Raw genomic sequence first — 21,554 nt, 5'->3', positions numbered from 1 at the left:
CTCGCTGTTCCTAAGACAGACTGCTGAGGGACAGACAGACGGCCAGTGGGTAATAGATGATACGGTATGTGGCCGGTGGCCGGAGAGATGGTCCATAACCACGTGACGGATAACAGATAAAATCAAAAGATGATTGACAGGTGGACAGGTACGTCATAGATGGAGGTGAGTGGGGGGTGTGTGGACCCGTGAACTCCCCTCTGCTCCCTGGAGAAGTCCTGGAACAGCAAATCCCCCAAGTCTGAGCTCACGCAGCTCCCCGTTCTTGGTTCTCGGTCTCCAAACACCGTTCTCCGATGAAGGGAAGCAGACTCGTGCAGAGAGGGCTCAGACCAGGAGCAGGGCGGAAGCGACAAGCTGGGCTCAGAGAGTGGAGCACAGATCCAATGACCCAGCGGGGACAGAGTCGGGGACAACTTGATTCTGAGTGTATTTGTGAAGCTGGACCCACTGGGGTCCAGTGGGGTCGCTCCTGGATCTTAGCAGTTTACCTGCTTTTGGTACTGAATTAACATTAAAGGGGCGCCTGGGTGGCTTAGTCAGTGAAGCCTCTGCCTACGGCTCAGGACATGATCCAGGGTCCTGGGATCGAGCCCCTCATCGGGCTCTCTGCTCAGCGGGGAGCCTGCTTCCTCCTCTCCCTCTGCTGCTCCCCACTCTCTCTCTGCCAAATAACTAAATAAATAAAATCTTTTAAAAAATAAATAAAGTGTTGAAATTGTGTTCGTCATGGACATTTCTTCATTAACTTTGATTTGTTCAGATATTGCCGGACGCAAGTCAAAACTGCAATGAGATACCACTCTATACCCACTAAAATGGTTATTGTATTTTTTTTTAAGAGGACAACAGGGGCACCTCAGTGGGTTAAGAGACTCTGCCTTCGGCTCAGGTCTCCCACTCCCCCTGCTTGTGGTTTCTCTCTTTCACAAATAAATAAATAAAATATTTATTTTATTTTATATATGTTATTTTTATATTAATATAGATATACACTAATATATGTTAAATATATATTTTTTAAATATTTATATATATATATTTTTTTAAATAAAAATAAAACATGGGGCACCTGGGTGGCTCCCTTGGTTAAGCGACTGCCTTCCGCTCAGGTCATGATTTCAGGGTCCTGGGATCCAGCCCAGCATCATCGGGCTCCCTGCTCAGCGGGGAGCCTGCTTCTCCCTCTCTCTCTGCTGCTCCCCCTGCTTGTGCTCTCTTACTCTCTCTGTCAAATAAATAAATAAACCATTTTTAAAAAATAAAAATAATAAAAATAAAGAGGACAACAGCAAGTGTTGGCAAAGATGTGGAGAAATCGCACCCTGCCTGCCAGGCTGGGGGGCAGGGTAGGGCCGGAGACGGGCCACCCTGCGGGAACAGGTGAGCCGGTCCTCACTATTGAAAGCAGAATTACCATGGCGACCCAGCAATCCCACTTCTGCATGTATAGCTGAGAGAAATGGAATGATTCATCCCCAGAAAGACAGAAACAAACAGCCACAGGATTCACAGGCCCTCAAAGTGGGAATGGCCCCAGTGTGCGTCAGCAGGGGGACGCACAAGCAGGCCTGTGCACCCCCGTGCAGGAGGTCTCTCCGCCGGGAGCAGAGGGAGTGGGAGACGCTCGGGGGGTGGGGGGGGGGAGGCAGACTCAGGAGGCCACACCGGGTGTGAGTCCACGCATGTGACACGTCCAGACCAGGCTCCTCCCCGGACGGGAAGGGGGCTTATGGGGGCTGGGGGGGGATGGCTGATGGGGATGGCGCTTCTTTTTGGGGTGACGGAATGTTCTGGAACTAGGTAGAGATGATCATTGCACAACATGGTGAATGGATTAAATGTCTCTAATGGTGAATTTTATGGATATTTTACCACAATTAAGAAAAATAGATTGGGGGCGCCTGGGTGGCTCAGTGGGTTAAAGCCTCGGCCTTCGGCTCAGGTCATGATCCCAGGATCCTGGGATCGAGCCCCGCATGGGGCTCTCTGCTCAGCGGGGAGCCTGCTTCCTCCTCTCTCTCTGCCTGCCTCTCTGCCTACTTGTGACCTCTGTCTGTCAAACAAATAAATAAAATCTTAAAAAAAAAAAAAGAAAGAAAGAAAAATAGATTGCCCTAAAATAGTGTGTCTCATGGATGGAGATTTTTGGTGGCCCCTTAAACTTTATGCCTGAAGGAAGTTCCTCACCAGGAAGGGCACTTACCCTGGTCCCAGCCCTGCCAGAATTAAGTAGGGAAGTCACAATGAGGCCTCATGGAAGGAACTGGCCAAAACCCATTTGGGAATGCCTATTGGAACAAAGGAAGTAGCCCACGCAAAGGCCCTGGGGCAGGACCAGGCCTGGCCTGTTGGAGGCACAGCAAGGAGGCCCGGCTAGAGCAGAGTGAGGGAGGGAGACAGAAGAGGAGAGGAAGACAGGGAGAGGATGGCCCAGTTTCAGCAGGGACCTGGGGGCTTCGGGGAGAATTTGGGCTTTTATCCCAGGGAGGTCGGAGTCCTGGAGGGCTGCGGGCAGAGGACAGACAGGACTGGAGTCAAGTTTTTAAAGCCTGTTAGCTCTGCAGGGGGAGGGATTTTCTTCCTCCCTAGTCAGGCCCTGAACCTCCACTTAGAAGCCTACTTGGTACACAGAAGGTGCAGCTTCTTAGGGAGGGAGGGAAGGAGGAAGAGCTCCGTCTGGGCGTGGGTAGGGAGGGTGAAGCACAGGGCAGGCAACTCAGGCTGCCCCAGCCACCAAGCCAGGCTGTGGCAGGCCAGAGGCTCAAACCCAGAGCCGGACAGCTGAGGCCCCTGCCCCACCAAGCCGACCAGAGGGAGGTCCCCAGCGCAGCCGCCGGTGGCCACCTGTTTCCTCCCCAGCCCGTGATTAATGGCGCTGCAGTCCATCCATCACGCACCAGCCAGTGCCTGGCTCTGCCCCGGAGCCTGTGGGGCCCAGCGCTCATTTGTAAGCAGGCTGCAAGCCTGCTCTCAGACGGGTGGATCCAGGAGACAGATCCCCGCCCCGCCTGGCTCCCAGATATGGCCCTGGAAGCAGGATGCAGGCCCAGAGTCGGGGGTGGCGGGAGCCGAGGGGCGGCCCGACACAGTACGGTCCTCGGAAGCCCCAAACCCCCCATATTAATTATCTAGTCAAGACTGTTCCGTCCTGGGCCACGGCACTCTCCCTGCCTTGCCTTCACCCACCGCGCCTCCCCGCAGTGGCCCAGCCGGGCCTAGTCCCTCTCCTGAACCCTAGCGTGGGCGCCCCGCCCCATCTCCCAGACTCCTGCCTTGCCTTCCTGCATTCTGGCAACCAGCAGCGCCTTTTGCCTGGCAGACCCTCGGTGCTGCTCTAAGCCAGGGCTTCTCAGCTGGGGGTGAGTCGGCCCCCAGGGACACTCAGCGACGTCTGCACACGCTTCTGCTTGTCAAGACTGGGCTCCGTGCCAGGAGCAGGGCGGCGGGGGGTGGGTGCTGGGGATGCGGCTCAACACCCCAAGTGCCCAGGATGGGCCCTCGCAGAGAACGAGCCGGGCCAGAATGCCAGACACGCAGAGGCTGGCTCAGACACTCTGCTCTAAAACCTTCCATGGCTCCCTAGTGCCCTCCACGCAAAAAGCCAACGTCACAGTCCAGAATGCAGGGTTCTGCTTCCTCAAGCCTCCTGGCCCTCTCCGACATACCCCACTATGCCCCGGCTTCATGCCCTACCTGGAGGAGTGTGTCACCCAGGGTTAAAGACCCAAGGACCCGACTTTTTTTTTTTTTTAAAGATTTTTTTCTTTATTTGGCATAGAGAGAGTATAAGCAGGAGGAGCAGCAGAGGCAGAGGGAGAAGCAGACCTTCCCCCCCACCCCGCCACCGCCTCCGCCTCCGCCTCCAAGCAGGGAGTCCCACCGATGGGGGACTCGATCCCAGGGTCCTGGGATTGTGACCTGAGCCGAAGGCAGCCGCCCAACTGACTGAGCCACCCAGGCGGGCGGACCTGACTTTTACGTCCTGGCCCTGTCACCTTCCAGCTGCGTGACTCTGGCCAGGTCTTTACCGTGTGGTGACTTCCTTTCCCCATCTTCCCAACGGTCCGAATACCTAAGGTTAAAATCCTTAAAGCAGAGCCTGGGACGTAGTAAAGTCAAGTGAGGTTGATTGGTTGATTCCTACTCATGGTCTGGGACACAATCCTGGGCATTGTCTGCCTGCAGAAAGGCCCAGGCCTGACCCCACATTAGGCGGGTCGGGGTGGGGGGGGGCGGGCGGTCTCTTGTGTTCGGCTCGGGCCACTGCCAGCCAACCTGGGGTCTGCGAAAATGGGAGTGTTTGGTCCCCAAATGGCTAAATACTACATCAGCTCAGACACGGGCTGGAAAAGGGTGTCCCAGGAGAAAGGGTACGTGGCATGGGGCTCATGCTGTCCCACAGGACCTGAACTCTGTTTAATGCTCTTGTCAACATCTCGAAATTCCTCAATCCCTAATAACTTTCCAACAGGAGACCCTGCATTTTCATTTTGCCTTGCCCCCAAATTTGATAGCCCATCTGCTTCAGGGACTCTGGTACAATTTGTGGGGCCTGCGTGTTCCAGAACCCAACAGGAATACTGAAGAACTTTCCAAAAAAGGTTTTCTTTTTTTTTTTCTTAGGGCATCGGGACGAGGGGGTACCACGTTTTCCTTATCTCTGGCCCCATACTTAACGCACTGATATTCTGCTCATAGTGATTTTTTATTTTTTGTTGGAATTTTTATTTTAAAAAACACGGAAGTACCATGTATCTGAAAGGGTTTTGTTTTGGGGGGGGCGGGGGGATAGGAGGAACCTTAAATTTTGCTTATTCATCTCATTCCTGTGCGGCCTTTCGTCTGCCCAGGAAAGGTGTCTGGGGTCATGACTGTCCGTTTCACAGTTCGGGAAAACCCAAGGCCCAAAGAAGTCATACACACGGGGAGAGGCCCGCGGCGGAACTGATAATGATGGCTACGGTGGTGGTAATTAAGAGATTGCCTTTAGTATTTGCCGGGTTAACTGCACATTCCTTCACCAGCTTCTTTGGGGCCTGTTCTCCACATGGCAGCAAGACAGAGCCTATCAAAATCCCGGTTGGGCCGGCCCCGTCCAGGGCTTTCACTTCCCTGCCTCTCTTGGAGTAAAAGCCCAAGTCTCCCCCCACTCCCCAAAGGCCTACATCATTGCTCATGCCCCTGGCACCAGCCACAGAATTCGCCGGGCCCCAATGGAGAACCAAATCGCCAGACCCCTTGTTCAAAAACTAAGGAATTTCCAGACCACAAGAGCAGGTCATGAACCCAAGCACAGGCCCTTCTGAGTGCGGGCCCCCTGGGCCAAGGCATGAAGCTGCTGGCCCTGGCTCCCCAAGCTGCCTCAGGGCCCTTGCACTTGCTACCCTGGCTCCTTGACTAAGCCTCCCCTGCCCCCACCCCTGGCGGGGCTCTCTCTCACCTTCAGGTCCAGGAGGCCTCTTGGCCTCTTGACCTCCGAGCTGCTTCATTTGCCCCAGAGTCCTTAGTTACCACCCGCTGACCTGCGGGGTTTTGGCCTGAGCATTTGTGTGTCTCTTGTCACCTCGGGCGGGGGGGGGGGGGGGGGGGGGGGGGGGGGGGGGGCGGAGGGCTGGGACTTTATACCCCCCAACCCCATGTCTTGCAGCAGGGCCCGGCACACAGTAGGCGCTCATGCTTGTCGAAGGGCCGGCGCCCACGAGGTCGGCGGGGTTAGCGGCCTCTCTACAGGAGAGGAAACCGAGGCTCGGAGAGGAAATAGCCAGCGAGCCAAGGTTACAGAGCATGTCCCTGGCACGCGTCCAGGTCGCGCCATGACTGAGTCGGTGGTTTCGATGGGGGCGGCCGGGCCCTTTCTCTGCCGGATGGGGAAACCGAGGCCCGGCTGCGGCCCGGGCCCACCCCGCCGGGAGGGGCCGCGGCCCCGGGGCGGGGCGCGCCGTGCCCAAGGTCACCGCGGGGGCCGGCGGGGGAGGCGGGCTGGGTGGGGATCCGCAGGCCTCCCCGGGCGCGCGCCCCCCTCGGCGGCGCGCACGGGGCCCGGGAAGCAGCGGCGGCGGCGGCGGCGGCGGCGGCGGCGGCGGCAGCAGGTGGAGCCGGAGCCTCCGCGCAGCCGAGGCCGCGGCCACTGCCGGCGTCGCCGCCATTAGACAATAGGAGCGGCGGCCGGGCGTGCGGGGAGGCGGGCGGCGGGGAGGGGCGGGGAGGGGCGCCGGGCGCGCAGGAAGCGGGGCCCGGGGCGCGCCGGGGCCGGGCGCGCGGGGAGGGGGCGCAGGAAGCGGGCGAGGCCGGGCGCGGGAGGCTGCGGCGGCGGCCCCGGGAGCTGCCGATCGGCGCCGGGACAAAGGCGCGGCCGCCCGGCGCCCCGAGCCTCCCGAGCCGGGGCGCACAGCCGGGGCGCAGCCCGCGCCCCCCGCCGCGACTGACATGATGTTTCCACAAAGCAGGCATTCGGTAAGCGGGGCCCGCCGGCCCGGCGCCCCCACCCCCCACCCCCAGGTCCGGGCCCGGCATCCCCCTTAGGTCCGCGCCTGGCACCCCCAGTTCTCGTGCGGGCCATTCCTCCCCGCCCCCCGCCCGGGTCCGGGCCCCGCGCACCTCCCCCAGGTCGGCGCCTGGCACCCCAGTTCCCAGCCGGGCCATTCCCCCCCCCAACACCCGCCGGCTCCCTACTCGGCGCCTCCCCCAACTCCTGGGCCGGGTCCCCTCCAGCTCCCGGCCCAGCGCTACTCCCCCGCCCCCACCACCCGGGCTCTCCCCCACCCTCGCCCCGTAGGTCCCGGTCCCTCTCCCAGCTCGCGACCCGGATTCGCCCCCTAGTTCCCAGGCCCGGTCCCCTCCAGCTCCGGGCCCGGATTCCCCCTCCCCCAGCCCCTGGGGCATGCTTACCCCCCCCCCCCCCAACCCAGCCAGGCCGGGCCGCGGCGGCCTTGGCCTCGGGCCTGGGGCACCCGGGGAGCCCCACCGGGCACCTCGAGCACCGGAGCTGGTTTTGGGGCCTGGGAGTGGGGGGAGATCCGAGGCGCACCCCTCCCGGAAGAGCGCGGCCGGGAAGAAGGGTGCTGGGAATCTGGGGTGGAGGCCCCCCCGGGTAATTTGGGGCGCTGGGAGAGGATCCTTCCCCAAGGCGACTTTGCAGGGGGCCTTGCGCCCCCACCAAATTGGGGAGGGGGACTCTAGGACGCCTTCCCCCCCTCGCAGAGGCAGTTGGGGTTCTCGGATGTGCACCCCCCCGCGCTTTGGAGGGGCGGTAGAGGGCGCACGCTGCCCCCCACTAAGGGCGGACCTTAAAACGCACCCCCACAGCCTGGGGGTGGCGGGGAACGAGGCGGCTCCGGGCGCACCCACCCCCTCGCCTTCCCCCGGGAGAGGCGGGGGCAGGAAGCGAGGGCGGGGGCCGCGCCAGGGGCTGTAAACACGGGCCCGGGAAGTGGGGCGAGAGGGGGGGCCGCGCTGCAGCTGCGCGGACTGGCCGCTGCCTTGGGGGTCGCCCCGCCCCGCCTGGCCCTGACCAGGCCCGCTCCCCCGCCCCGCAGGGCTCGTCTCACCTACCCCAACAACTCAAATTCACCACCTCGGACTCCTGCGACCGCATCAAAGACGAGTTTCAGCTGCTGCAGGCTCAGTACCACAGGTGAGCAGGGGCCCAGAGAGCCCGCAGGGGGGATGGTGGACCGCCCCCCCCCCCCCCCCCCCCCCCCCGCCCAGGCCTGGAGGGAAGCTTGTGGCCTCAGCTACATACTCATATTTGAAAGAAATGGAGGTAGAGAGCGTCCTGTTATGGGGTCGGCCCCGTCGTGAGCACGTTCTAATATTAAACTCACATAGACCTCAAGACAGCCCATTTCACAGGTAAGAACACTGAGGCACAAAAAGTTACGATTATTTGCCCAGAGACTCAGCTATCTGTGTGGCTTCAGAGTTCCTCTCCCCAGCCCCCCCAATCCCCCTTGGTTAAAAGACCTCCCAAGAAGTTGGGAAATGGACGGACCTTCCACGTCCCACCCCAAAAGGAAACACTCTGTAGCCTGTTAAAATCTTTCTGCTTAGTTTCGGAGGAGTTCCTGGCGTCCTAACAGATTCTCAAAGGCGGCTCTTCCTCCAGAATTGAAGGTTCTAGCATTGTAAAGGGCTTGCCAAGTGCCGGAGCTAAGGGGAAAGACGTGGTATTATTTTCATCTCACAGTTAAAGAAATTTAAGCCCAGAGAGGTTAGAGATTTTCTGGGGCAGCACAGCAGAGAAGTGGCAGACTCAGGTTCGCAGCCAATCTCTGGGTTGAAGAATGCAGATTCTCAAGGCTCTGTTCCAGAGTCGGGGGGGCTGTGCCTGGGAATCCGAAGGGAGTCCTTGGTCACGGTCACAGATCCCCACCGGGCCTTGGACCCCCTCGGGACCTCAATTTGCCGACACCAGAGTGTTCCAAGAAGGATCCTGGGTTTTCTCCTGAGAAGAAAGAGAAATAACAAGATACAGATTTATAGATAAGTTTTCAAAAATCTCACCTTTGGGGGGGTACTGGCTGTGCTTCCCCACACGCTGAATCCTGAACTGACATCCTCTTGTTCAGTCTTCCTCGTTGTCCTGTTAGTGTGCCCGTTCTTCAGACAGGGAAACTGAGGCACAGGCAGTTGAAAGGCAGGCCCCATGAACTTTGTTCTGGTTCCCCGGTTGGTTAGGGACTTGGCTTGGCAAACTTGGCTCTTTCTGAGCCCCTCCAGCGATCCTTCCCTCCCAACCTGGCCCAGGCCCATCTCAGTGAGCACTGGCCCCGGTCCAGTCCCATAGCTCCGGGTCAGAGTGCTGTCGTGTGCTGGGTGACCTTGGGGAAACCAGACACCCTCTCTGAACTTTGGGGTCTCCATCCACTGGGCCTGGGTTTCTGTCTGCACGGTGAGGGGTCCTGCCACGTTGGGGGCACACCCAAGATTTGCCAGACCCTCAAGAAGAGCCAGAAATTCAGAGTTTGGGCTGAAATTGCCTGATTGGGGTTTTTTTTTTTTGCCAATGGTGTCAACAAATAGCGTTTTTTAAAGAAAATGAGAGAAAAAAAACTCGTTTTGTTTGGGGGGGTTGGTCCACAGCAACACAAACTATGGCTCATCTCTGACTCTGGGCGTATAAGTCACAGCTTGGTGGAGTGAAGCGCCAGGCCCCTAGGAGGACTCTAAGACCAGCATTTATTGGGTGCTTACTGTATACCAGGCATTGTTCCAGAAGATTTTCTTGTCTTTTTTTTTTTTTCCTTTAAGATTTTATTATTTGACAGAAAGAGAGGGAACACAAGCAGGGGGAGTGGGAGAGGGAGAAGAAGGCTTCCTGCTGAGCAAGGAGCCCAATGCAGGGCTTGATCCCGGTACCCTGGAATCATGACCTGAGCCAGAGGCAGAGGCTTAACAACTGATCTGCCCAGGCGTCCCCAGATTTTCTTGTCTTAATCCATTTCCTTCTCACCACCCCACCCTGGGAGGTTAGTACTTGGTGATACAGAGACCAAGGCCCAGAGAGGTAGAGGGGTTTGCTTAGAGCCACACAGCATCAAGGGGTCCGGGCTGACCTTTGAATCCAGTGCGCCTGGCTTGAGCCCGTGCAGTCTTTCTAGGTCTTTCTCTGCTCTTCTCCTTGGGGACGGGTGGGTAGGCTTTGAGAAATGGCCTAAGCTCATCCCTGCCTGAGAGAGGCCTGCGGCTCCCAACAGTGGGAACTTTTACCCGCCAACGCAATCAAGGCTTAAGAGACGGACCAGACCCCCCTGGAGATTCCTTGGTGAATCCGACCCAGAGCCCTGCCAGCCAGCCCTCACCCCCACCCTCTCCCCACTTCTGTGGTTTCCGTTCCTTCCTCCCTGGCTGGATAGTTTTCCCCAGGGATTGGGCCTGTGGCCTCGGAAGCCAGCTTTCTGGCTGTGTGACCTTGAGCTAGTTACTCAGCCTCTCTGGGCATCCATTGCATCATCGGGCAATGAGGGTGACAGCAATATTACTGATGTCCTCGAGGCTCCGGACAGGGAAGAGTTTTCTTTGAGTCCCTGGCTGACCCGGAGTCTGCCTGTTCGCTCCGATTTCTGTTATTAGGAGGCCTGAGCCGCGCCCCCCCCCCCAACCCTCCCCTCCCCGCACGGCCAAAGCTCTGTGCCTCTCCCCCACCCCCCCGCCCCGCACAACGGGCCCCTGGTCTCTCTCCCCTTGCTCTTTCTCAGCCTCAAGCTGGAATGTGACAAGCTGGCCAGCGAGAAGTCGGAGATGCAGCGTCATTATGTGATGGTGAGTGGCTCCCGTGGGGAGGGGCGGGGAGACCCCTGACCCTCCTCCAACCCTGGCAGCTGCCTGAACCCTGGCCACCTCCTGTGGGATGGACAAGGATTCGGGGTCTGCTCTCCATTCAGCTGGGCCCCTGGGGCCTGGCCGAGGCCGCCTTGCTGGCCTGGCCGCCGGCCCAGGCAGTGGCCCAGGTGCCAAACCACCGGGTTGCAGCCCGGGCCTGCCAGGTCCCCCGGCTGTCCTTGGCAGCAGAGGAGGCAGCCGCCGTGTAAGCCAAAGCCAGGAACTGACTGGGGGAGCGGCCGGATCCTTCCCTGCCCCCACAGTTCGGGCATCCCAGCCCTTAACCCCTCCTTGCCCGAGCTTCAGAAGGAGGACTCCTGGGGGCGGGGGGCATCGGGCAGAAAGCTGACATCCTTTGAGGTTGGAGGGAGGGAAGGGGTGACACCCGCCTTCTTTGCTTGACATCTGAGACCCTGCCTGTGAGCGTGAGAAAGGTCTGAGACCTGCCTGTAGAAATCCCTTGCTGGGATTTCTGCCCACCGGGTGGCAGTTCCGACAGCAAAAAGCCCCTGCCTCAGTCCAGCCCAGAGCCCAGTTCTCCCCGGCTGCGGGGGAGGCAGAGCCAGACGCTGACCCTCCTAGCTCCGGAGGGCCGGGGCTGGGACAGAGAGGACAACCCAGGATGGGGGTGTTCGGTAGGGGGCACACTGCCCGGATGGCTGCATGGAGGAAGGGGCATGGCGGCTAGGGTCTTGAAGAATGAGTAGGAGCTTGCTGGGCAGAGGAGAAGAAACCATAGAAAGTCCTGGGAATGAACTTGGCTTCCCCTGCCCCACCCCCAGGGATGATCGGGAGCCATGAGGGGCTTTCGAGGAGGGGAGGAGGCAGGGTCAGATCTGGGGCGTGAGGAGGGGGGGCTACTGACCCCAGAGCCAGACCCCGCAGGCTTCGTTTATCCTGGTTATTTATATCCAGGAAGGCAAACTTCCCCGGAGTCTGGGGCCACCCGCAGACAAGACACATAAAGATAAAAGATTAGGAGTCCTGGAATGTATGTGTGTTGGAGAGGGGGCTGGATACTTATTCCAGAAACCAGGGGATCCAGGCCTGGCTGGGGCCCCGAAGCTCCCCACATGCGGCCCCGCCAGGTGCCCTAGATCCTGCTCCAGGTGTGGGGGGCCCCCCATGTGCCCTCCTGCTCCCACCACGCGGGCGTGTGTGTCTCTGTCCCTCTGTCACACACCCCAGTCTTCGCCCACCGCCATTTCTCTGTCTCTGTGTCTCCACCACGCAGTACTACGAGATGTCCTACGGCTTGAACATTGAGATGCACAAGCAGGTACGCCCCCCCCCCCCCCCGCTTCTGCAACCCCAGACAGGCGGGCCCGGCCCCTTGGCTGTGCCCCAAGTCCAATCAGGCCTCCACACCTGCTCCTGTAACCTTCCCAGCCCCTTCCCCGGTTCCTTCTCAGGCCTCCCTGGGAGGTTTCTCCCTGAGGTGGGGGGCCAAGACCTTTCCTACCCACTTACTCCCCTTTCTGGCAGTGGGGGGGGGGGGCATGCCAGCCCCCGATTGCTCCTCTCCCTCTGGCCTTACTTTGCCCTCCCCCACCCGCAAGCCTACCCTCTTAGCTATAGGGCTGAGAGCTGGCCTCGGATCCCACCTTGGCTGCTGACCCAGTGCCGGTGGGCTCCAGGTGTTGGTCTGACCCTGGGCTGAGTTGGCCTCCTCGGAGGGAGAACCTCACAGCCTCCCGGGGCGGGTCTGCACCTGCCCCCCGCTGAGGGCTGAGGCTCGTGTGTGTTACAGGCTGAAATCGTCAAGAGGCTGAATGGGATTTGTGCCCAGGTCCTACCCTACCTTTCCCAAGAGGTGAGTGGCGCCCTGGGGCTGCAGGGAGGAGGAGGTAGTTGGACCATGAACTTGCCCCAGGGCCTGTCTCCCTCCCCCCCCCACCGCCCCCCTGCCCCAGCAGCTTCTGGATGCCCAGGGCACACACCACTCTGTGGACCTTCCAGACACAGGAGAATCCCCAGGTTGGAGAAACCCCAGGGGTTCAGGGCGCTGGAGGGAGGGGGCCTCACTCTGCTGCGGAGTTCCCAGCCCGAGTGAGTCATTTCACGGGTAAAAATGTCAGATATGCCCCAGACAGTACTGAGATTTTTTTTTCCCCCTTTTGGATTCTGCCTTTTACCCTCCCGAGGTTTGCCTGCCAGGCCCTGTGAGCCGCCTTAGGCCAGAAACCAGAGGCGGGGTGTGTGGGGAGGGCGCTCAGCTCGTGTCTGCAGACAGACAGACGGACAGACGCGTGCAGGTGCAACACAGACCGTGGGGACACGTGCGCCCTGGGGAACCACGCGCTTTTGTTTTTTGGGATTTTGAGACTTGGCGTGAGGTCCATTCCGCATTCCCTACTCTGCCATTCCTGCCCTCCGCCAGGTTTCCTGTCTGTCATTCATCGTTTCCTCTGTGATCCCTGACTCTATCTTGGGGTCCTTGCGGGTGACCTGCATGCCCAGAAGGACACTCTGAAAACCCTAGAGAAGGGGGTTCTTGGGGCCCTGAAGACTTAGACTTGTGCTTTCCTTTCGTGACGGGCTTCCTGGAAGGCAAGGCGAAAAGGGAGATTGGCAGAGTCTGGCATCTGAGGGCAGGAGAGATGGACTCATAGGGAGGGCTGGGGTGTGGGCGGCAGATTGCCCCAGGAGGGACTGTCCTGAACCTAGACTCTTACTCCTGTACTGCCAAAATCCACTAGGCCTTCCTCAGCTGTAGTAGGAGAGGAGCTTGGATTAGCAAATCTCAGCACAGTCTGAAGCTTTTAGGATCAAGACTTCCCTGTACAGTTGGCCAGGTTGTGCACTGTACATTTACTTCTTCGCACTTGACATTGAATAGGTCATGGTCCAGGGTTTCTCTCAGACTTGCACGATGGCGTTTTCTTAACTATCTGGCACCAGTCCCTCTGTGTCTTCTGCGAATCTGGCTTGGTGAACAGAAATGGCTGGAGGGAGGGGTTTTCTGGTGGGATGGAAAGCCGCAGTGGGGGGTGCCTTCCCCTGGGCTCTGTGCCTCAAACCCTCACAGAGATCAGGGCATATAGCTCCTGGCTCCTCTCCTTACCCCGTCCCCCCTCCAGCACCAGCAGCAAGTCTTGGGAGCCATCGAGAGGGCTAAGCAGGTCACCGCTCCTGAGCTGAACTCCATCATCCGGGTATGTCTGGGTCTTGGGCCTTAGGTCTTGGGTCTTGGGTCTTGGGTCTTGGGTGGGCGGCCCAGACAGCTCATGCTTCCCTCCCGTCTGCCCTGCAGCAGCAGCTCCAAGCCCATCAGCTGTCCCAGCTTCAGGCTCTGGCCTTGCCCCTGACCCCACTGCCCGTGGGGCTGCAGCCGCCCTCGCTGCCCGCGGTCAGCGCCGGCACCGGCCTCCTCTCGCTGTCCGCGCTGGGCTCCCAGGCTCACCTCTCCAAGGAAGACAAGAATGGGCACGACGGGGACACCCACCAGGAGGATGACGGCGAGAAGTCGGATTAGTGGGCGGCGGGGACAGGGTGGGTGGGGGGGACAGAGGAGACAGACACGGAGAGAGAGAAATGTTTAGCGCAAGACACAGTGTAGCTCGGGATCGGCCGAACTTGGTAGTATTTATGGTAGCCGCCTGCTGGGGTCCTAGCCCTGCCCGTGCGCCACCCCTAGCTTCGCTCACACCCCCAGCTCCCGGCCTCCCCCCCTCCTCTCCTTTCTCCTCTGCCTCCTCCCTCGTCCTCCTCCCCTGCAGCCCGAGTGGGCGAATGCCCGCTCATTCCACACAGGAGGCAAGCTGAGGCCTGGAGGCACAAATGGGAGGCCAGGTCAGAAGACAGCAAAGCCTCAAGCCCAGCACCCCTGCACAGCCCTGTTCCGCAAACGTGCACCTGACCGCAGGGCCGCCAGGTCCCTCAGGGCACACGCCCCCCCAGCCTCCCACCCTGGCACCGCATGCAAACACCACTGCTAGCCGACCCTTCCTGCCCGCACCCCACGCCCCTCCCCACTCACCTCCTCTGCTAGTTCCAGAGCCCACGCCCACCTGTCCTCTCCCAGAGAGGGGGCGGAGACAGTGAGCCTAGCCAGGAGCAGGGGTGGGGGTGGCGGGCGGGCGGGCGTCCCAGAATTCCCTTTCTCCCCTCCCCGAATAAAGATGAGGGTACTCAAGTTGTCTTGGTTTTTATTTTATTTTTTTTTCCCGTTTTCCAGTATACTAGCTTGTCTTTTAAGAAAAGGGATATTAAAAAAAAAGAAAAAAAGACAGAAAAATGTTTAAAAAAAAAAACAAGCAACACCCACACCTGTGTCTGTATATAGCCTCTTAGACTGTCAGCTTTTGTTGTGTTCAGTCGTTTGATCGCTGCGGAGAGAAGGGAGAATGCTGTATCGAGGGTGGGCTTAGCTGTGCCTTTCAAATAAAGATGTGAGAAGGTTGATTTGCCTTGTTCCTGCCTCTGTGTTGCCGGCTGCCGCCGCGGTGCCCCCTTCCCAGGGGAGGAGGGGGCTTCCCTCATGTCTGAGCTCCCTCCTCCTCACAGGACGGGATGGTGAGATCCTCCCCGCCCCGCTGCGGGAGTCCGGCTTGCCAGTGTGGTCTGTCTCCCCAACTTGATGCACAGACCAGAGAGGGTCTCCTGGAGGCTCCAGGTCACACAGCCAGGCCCAGGTGTGTGCCGCTGAGCAGAGCTGATCTGGATCGCCAGGCCAGAGGGCTCCCAAGTGGCCGCCTCTTTCCTTAGAAGATTTTAACACTGCGGAATCCATCCGGATCTGAGAACACAGACACCCCCCTACAGGACCAGCTGAACCTGACCCTCAAAGGACCTCTTGATGGTCTCCCTGCCACAGCCCAGCTGGGCCGCCTGGGGGAGCCAGAAGGAAAAGAGAGTCCCCCAGTGAGCCTGGCATGGGGCCAAGATGCCTCAGGCTGCCCACCAGGATATGGGGCATGGTCCAACAGCATGGGATTCCTTACCCTCAAGGACCTGGGCCCCCCGGGGGACTTCTGTTAGAATCGATAAATTCTCACCTGCCCCCCCATCTAGTGGCTTCTCAAGGTGGACCCAGGGCACAGGGGTGCAGGGCTGGAGTGCTTCCCTCTGGGGAAATGGCTCACAGGGGCGGGGGGGGGGGGCAGGACTGGGTGGTCCCACCAGCCTCCCACCGGGGCCCAGCCCACCTCCACGGCAACCGCAGCACCAAAAAGGCCCGTGTGATGGGGTCCCTCCCTGCCTAGCCGTTATCCTTGGGCCAAAACCCAGAACTCACCCAGGCCACTCAGGGAGTAAAAACTCACACCGCCAACCGTCACACCCTCTTGGAAGGCTGTCCGGCACCCAGCGCTTCCCCTCCGGGATCCACCCCCAGAGCACCGGGCCCCTCCTCCACAGAGGCACGGGACAAGGGTGCTCAGAGCTGCTGTGCTTCCTCCCCACTTGCCCCCACCGGAAACCACCCACCGCCCATCAACAGCAGAATGGCTGAGCCGTAGTGGAACCAGGCCTGGAAAACACTACGCAGCCACGAAAAAGAGGGAAGGCACCGCTCTGCTCAGCACCCGGGACTCGCCATTGCGCCCACGGCTCGCTGACCCAAAGGAGCCGGGACGGAGGAAAGCGTACCTGCCGAGTGGTTCCATTTACATAAGGAACAACATCAAGCCCAAGAGCCCTATAGTGTCAGGTGTCATGGGGTCACCCTTGGAGAGGGAGGGGGAGGGGCAGAGGGCGCTTCACACCAGGCGGCGCATGTTGGGTTTCCTGACTCCTGGGGGCCGGTGAGTGCGTTGTTCAGTCTTTAATCATCCGGTGGTTCACTTGCAATGTGGGCCCTCTTTGGTGCGTTACATTTCACAATTTAAAAATCCTACGGGGCACCTGGGTGGCTCAGTGGGTTGGGCCTCTGCCTTCGGCTCAGGTCACGATCTCGGGTCCTGGGATCGAGCCCCGCATCGGGCTCTCTGCTTGGCGGGGAGCCTGCTTCCTCCTCTCTCTCTGCCTGCCTCTCTGCCTACTTATGATCTCTCTGTCAAATAAATAAATAAAATCTTTAAAAAAAAAAGATTTAATGCTTTAAAAATCCTACAAAGTGGATTTGGGGGGTGCCCATGGCAGTGGTCCTGCTTCTCACCCCTCCAGTGACTCCAGACTGAAGCATCTTGCTGTTCCTTGCTTGGAGGACTTTGCATATGCTGTTCCCTCTATTCTGGAACAGTGTCTCTCTCTCTCTCTCTCTCTCTCTCTTTTTCCCCCCTCCCCAGGGTAGTAAGCTTCCAAGACTTCCAGATGTCACTTTCCTCAACTCCTCCCCAGACCCTACCCCAAAGCAGGGGTCTGTGATCCCTCCACCCAGGTCCCATATGTCATATGATGGCTGCGGGCACGGGGCCTCCAAACTCGATTTATTTTTTTAAAAGACTTTATTTATTTGACAGACAGAGATCACAAGCAGGCAGAGAGGCAGGTGGGGCGGGGGGGAAGCAGGCTCCCTGGCGAGCAGAGAACCCAATGCCGGCCGATGCAGGGCCCACGCGGGACAGAGGCAGGGCCCCATCCCTGGACCCTGGGATCGTGACCTGAGCCCAAGGAGGATGCCCAGCAACTGAGCCACCCAGGTGCCCCTCCAGCCTCGCTTTAAATTCTGGCTCTTGACCTCTCCGGATCTTGGATTCCTGATCTGTAAAATGGGTATGATCTCAGAACAAACTATTGTTATGAAGACCAAATTATTTAAGCCATGGAAATGCTCCTAGCATGTTCATTCATTCATTCATTGGGACCGCCTCTGAGCCCCAGGGACGCAGAAGACAGAAATTCCTGCCCTCTGGCTGCAATAGACAGACAACTAGGGAAATCCAGAATGTCAGCACCCCTGTTGAGAGACAGCAAGGCCGAGAAGGGATGGGGAGTGTTGGCTGCATTTTTTTTTTTTTTAATTTGCTCATAGAAGCAACTCAGTAAATGTTCGCAAATTTATTGAGGGCAGACCTGAGTTTGTACCCGTCTCAGACCCTAACTAGTGACTGGAGGCAAGTGGAGTCACTTGTCTGATCTGTCTCTGGGAAATTGTTCCCGGGAATTAGCAGGAAGCGTGCGAGGGCTCACAAGCTGTCAGCCGACGTTATTACTGATGCTGCCGGGAGAGGAAGGGCGCCGTGGGTGGGTGGGTGGGTGGGTGTCACAAAACCGACACCCTAAACCAGGGTGAAGAGGCGCCCTGGGCAGCCGCGAAGGGTGTGTGACCTGAGGGGTCTTCCTCTGGGCCTCGGAGCCCCTCCCCGCAAGCCCGCCTGCAGGGCCGGGCTGGCTCTCCCGAGGGTCCAGGAGCCCCCGGCGGGGCGTGGGGACCAAAAGGTCCTCGGGGCGCGCGATCGCGGCCGCGGAGCCGGGGCGGGCGGAGGCGCTGCCTCCGGAGCCCCCCTCCCCGCCGCGGCCTCCCGCGCTTAACGACCGCGCCGCCGGCGACCTCGGCTAATTGATCCGCTAATGGGCCCCGCGCCGCGGCCGCGCCTAATGAGGCGGGAGGAGGGGGCGGAGGGGGCGGTGGGGAGAGCGCAGGGGAGGGGGCTCGGGAGAGCAGTGCGGAGAGGAGGAGGGGGCGGCGGGAGAGAATGCAGGGGGAGTGGGGAGAGGAGGGAGGGGTGGGGGCTAGGCGGGGAGGAGGGGGAGAGGGAGGAGGAGGACTAGGGAGGGGGTGAAGGGGTGGGGGGAGGAGAGAATGGAGGGGTGGGGGAGGTTGGGCGAAGGGGAGGGAAGAGGAGGGGGAGAGAATGGAGGGAAGGGACGGGAGGGGGTTCGGGGACGAAGCAAGAGGAGGGGGAAGGCGATAAGAGGGGCCGGGAGGAGGGTGAGGACGGGGAGGAGGGAAGGTGGAGCGCGGGGGGGCACGGGTGGGGGGGGGGACCGAGAGGGAGGGGCCGAGACGCTGGAGGAGGGGCCCAGGGAGGAGAGGGGGGAGGGGCGATGCCCCCAGCTCTTCGGGCACAGGACCTGAGGAGAGGGGAGCAGTGGGGACAGGATGAACCCCGCTTTCTGACTACTCAACCCCACTCTGGCACCATCCCTTCAGGGGGGCCCGGCTGCTCAAAAGCTCCTGCCTGTCTCCTTCCACTCCCCTTCGGAGAGTCTTTCTAGCAGGAGGATCTGGGCGCCTCAGGGGTGTGAGCCCCCCCATTTCCTGTCCCTACAATGGTCCTAACATTCTCAGTGTCCCACAGTCCCCAGGGGTCTGAGCCGGACCCAGCCCCCGGCCCCATACACCCCTCGGCATGTGGGCATGTCCGTGGATGCCCGTAGACCCTGAGGTCTGAGAGCGCCCCAGGCCCAGAGAGCCAGCCCTCTTCCTCCTCCTCCTTCTTCTGGTTTGAGCTGGAACTCCCCGCGTGACGCACCGAATGGCCACAGTCCAGGCTGGTCAGGGACACCTGCTGCCTTCCTCCTTCCTGAGTTCTCCGGCGGTTGGCAGCTCGGACACCGTCTTGAGGGAGAGGCAGAAAGGAACCGGAGGCCACCGATGGTGGAGTCTGGGACCTGGAGATGACGTCACTCTGCCCATTTTGCAGACAACAAAACTGCAGCAAACTGCCAAGGCCACAGAACAGGGCAGAGCCAGGGCAGGTCCCCCGGCCGCCGCTGAAGGCGCTCCTGGCCCTACTGAGGAGCAACCAGAAATGGTCAGGAAGGCCAGGCGGGTCCTAAGGATAACAGAAGTCATCAACAGCTGTGCTCTGAACTTCTGTTCCGGCACCGGCCTTGCCTAAGGGTTTGGAGTAGTCTCTGTTAATTCCTTTTTTTTTTTTTACATTAATGTATTTATTGTTCTTCAAATCTACGCCCAATGTGGGGCTCGAACCCACCACCCCAGAGATCAAGAGTCATGTGCTCTTCTGACAGAGCCAGCCAGGAGCCCCATCCCTCAATTACTTCTTGAAAATAGCTGTGAAGGGGACGCCTGGGTGGCTCAGTTGGTTAAGCGGCTGCCTTCGGCTCAGGTCATGATTCCAGCGTCCTGGGATCGAGTCCCGCATCGGGCTCCAGGCTCAGTGGGGAGCCTGCTTCTCCCTCTGCCTCTGCCTGCCTCTCTGTCTACCTGTGCTCACTCTGAGAAATAAATAAATAAAATCTTAAAAAAAGAAAGAAAATAGCTGTGAAGGAAGGACCGTTTTACAGATAAAGAAACTGAGGCTCGAGGTAGGTAGTGACTTGCCCAAGAGCACACCGCCAGGAGCCTGGGTCCCGATGTAGGGAGGCCCGAACGACAGGGTCCAGGATCTTAGCTGTTCAAGAGAAAGAAGAAGCTTCTGGAGCCAGTGCTGGAGGGGAGGGCTTCAAGGCTGGGAGTGGGGGGCAGGGCTGAGGAGGGTGTGAGAGGTAGACAGGGGTGCTCCTTGAGGAACTGCCCCCCCACCTTTGTGGAGGCCTTCATCCTAACCATTCTTGGCCTCTTTCCTGTGCCTGGGGGTGACCAAGCCTGATAGAAGCTCAGGGCCTTTCCCTCTGCCTGGAACACACTGTTCCCAGCGCCGGACACTCATTACCATGACCACCACCAGCACACCCTCCGCTGCCGGCTCTGTCTCCCGGCATCAACCGCTGCGCACGACTTAAGTCAACAGATAGTCCCTCGTTCTCCACGCGCCCCCCCCCCCCCGGGTTCCATGACAAAAGGGACTTGGTCTGATTTGGTCTTCAGGGAAAATCTCCAGGCTTAGCATCCCTCCCGCACGCAGTAGGCGTTCAGTGAGGATTTAGGGAGCAAGAGAGAAGATGGCAGAGGACCCGGCCCCTGGGAGCCATGGCAGGTGTTGGAGGGGAAGAGGGGCACACCCAGGGACGCGGAGGGGCCAGGCTGGAGGGGAGGCCGCGGCAGGGGCCGAGGAGGAGGCCTCGAGCGTGTAGCTGCTTTCTGACAGCAGGAGCTGCAGGAGAGCCCACGCGCCCAGCCCTGCCCGCCAGGGACCTCCCTCCCCCAGGGTCCCTCTCAGTATCTTCGCCCTTCGGTGTGTCTCCGCCCTTGGCTCTGGGTGTCCCAGAGTCTCTGTCTCCCCGTCTCTCTCTCTCTCGCCCGCAGCGCCTCCCCCACCGTCCTTCGAGGTCTTTCCAGATCTCTCTCTCCTCCCTATCTCTCCCTCCTACTCTCCCCGTGTGCCCCCCGCTCTGTGCCCCCTCCCCGCCATCCCCGCCTGGAAGCCGCCCCCCGCCCTCGATCCCCCCCCCCCCACCCCCGCCTCTCCGCTCAGGCCTCTCCCACCCACCCCTGCCCCTGGGCCAAGGAGCTGGGCGCCAGCCAGACCTGGAAGCCCGCCCCTCCCCCGCCCTTGACCCTCCGCCCCCCTCCCGCCCCTTCTCCCCCGCCCGCCCGCCCGCCCCTTCCTTCTCCGCCCCCTTCACCCTTCCCCTCCCTCCCACCCTCCGCCTCCTCTCCTTCCTCCCTCGCCTCCCCCTGTCCCCAGCGCTGCCTCTTCCCCGCACCCCACTCTCTCCTCCTCTCCTCCCCTCCCCGCCTCCCGAGCCGGGCCCCGGGGAGGGGCGGGGCCCGCGCTCCCTCTGCCCTGCCGGGCGTGACTGGGCCTGTCGGGGAAGGAGAGGACGCGGCCCGCCAGGCACTAGCCTGGCCAACCCGGCGGCGGGGAAGGGGATGGCCTGGGGCCCCTGAACAGCAGGCGCTGTGAGCAGACCCCAAGCCCCGGTGCTGTGTGACCTTGGGCAGGCCCTTCAGCGTCTCTGGGCTCGGCTGCCTCTACTCTACTGGCTCTCGAGCCAGATCGACTGGCCACCGGCCTTTATTGGAGGCCTGCTGGGTACCAGGCCCTGTGGTGGCTGCCCAGGGACCTGGGACAGAGGTCCTCTTGACCCTCATGGAACCCAGAGCATCTAAGGAAGACAGATAACAAACCGGCAAATAAGAAAATTTCGGAGAAGAGTCAAATGCTACAAAGAAAATCCAGCAGAGGCAGGAGACAAGAGAATGACAGGGACCTCTCTCGGAGGGGCTGAGACCCAGATGACAGGAGCCTGCGGGGAAGTGGGGGGGGAACGACTTCCGGCAGGGAGGAGGATGAGGGCAGGAGCCCAGAGGCAGCCGGCAAGTTCGCATCCCCTACTTTGCAGGCCTGTTGTGAGCATCAGACACCAGGTCAAGGGAATAACCTGGTGGGCCCAGAGATCATGGCCTCGGCCTCGGGAGGCGGCGCTGTTAGCCCCTTTGCAAGATGAGAAGACTGAGGCCCATGAAAGGTCTCACAGCAAACCAGCGACCAGAAAAG

General features: G+C 60.1%; 1 protein-coding gene across 1 annotated transcript; it reads left to right on the top strand.

The window, feature by feature from the left end:
* Window positions 1–6,286: 6,286 nt before the first annotated feature.
* On the top strand, window positions 6,287–14,727 carry TLE5 (TLE family member 5, transcriptional modulator). Its single transcript, XM_045989838.1, has 7 exons — window positions 6,287–6,456; window positions 7,539–7,636; window positions 10,200–10,263; window positions 11,558–11,602; window positions 12,074–12,136; window positions 13,404–13,478; window positions 13,577–14,727. Exons 1-7 carry the CDS (start codon window positions 6,430–6,432, stop codon window positions 13,796–13,798), a joined length of 594 nt encoding a protein of 197 aa, XP_045845794.1. The 5' UTR covers window positions 6,287–6,429; the 3' UTR covers window positions 13,799–14,727.
* Window positions 14,728–21,554: the final 6,827 nt, after the last annotated feature.

Source organism: Meles meles, chromosome 20 (assembly GCF_922984935.1).
Source record: "Meles meles chromosome 20, mMelMel3.1 paternal haplotype, whole genome shotgun sequence".
Classification (NCBI taxonomy): Eukaryota; Metazoa; Chordata; class Mammalia; order Carnivora; family Mustelidae; genus Meles; species Meles meles.
Note: the sequence above shows the minus strand (reverse complement) of the source record. Positions and strands in the feature narration are given on the sequence as shown.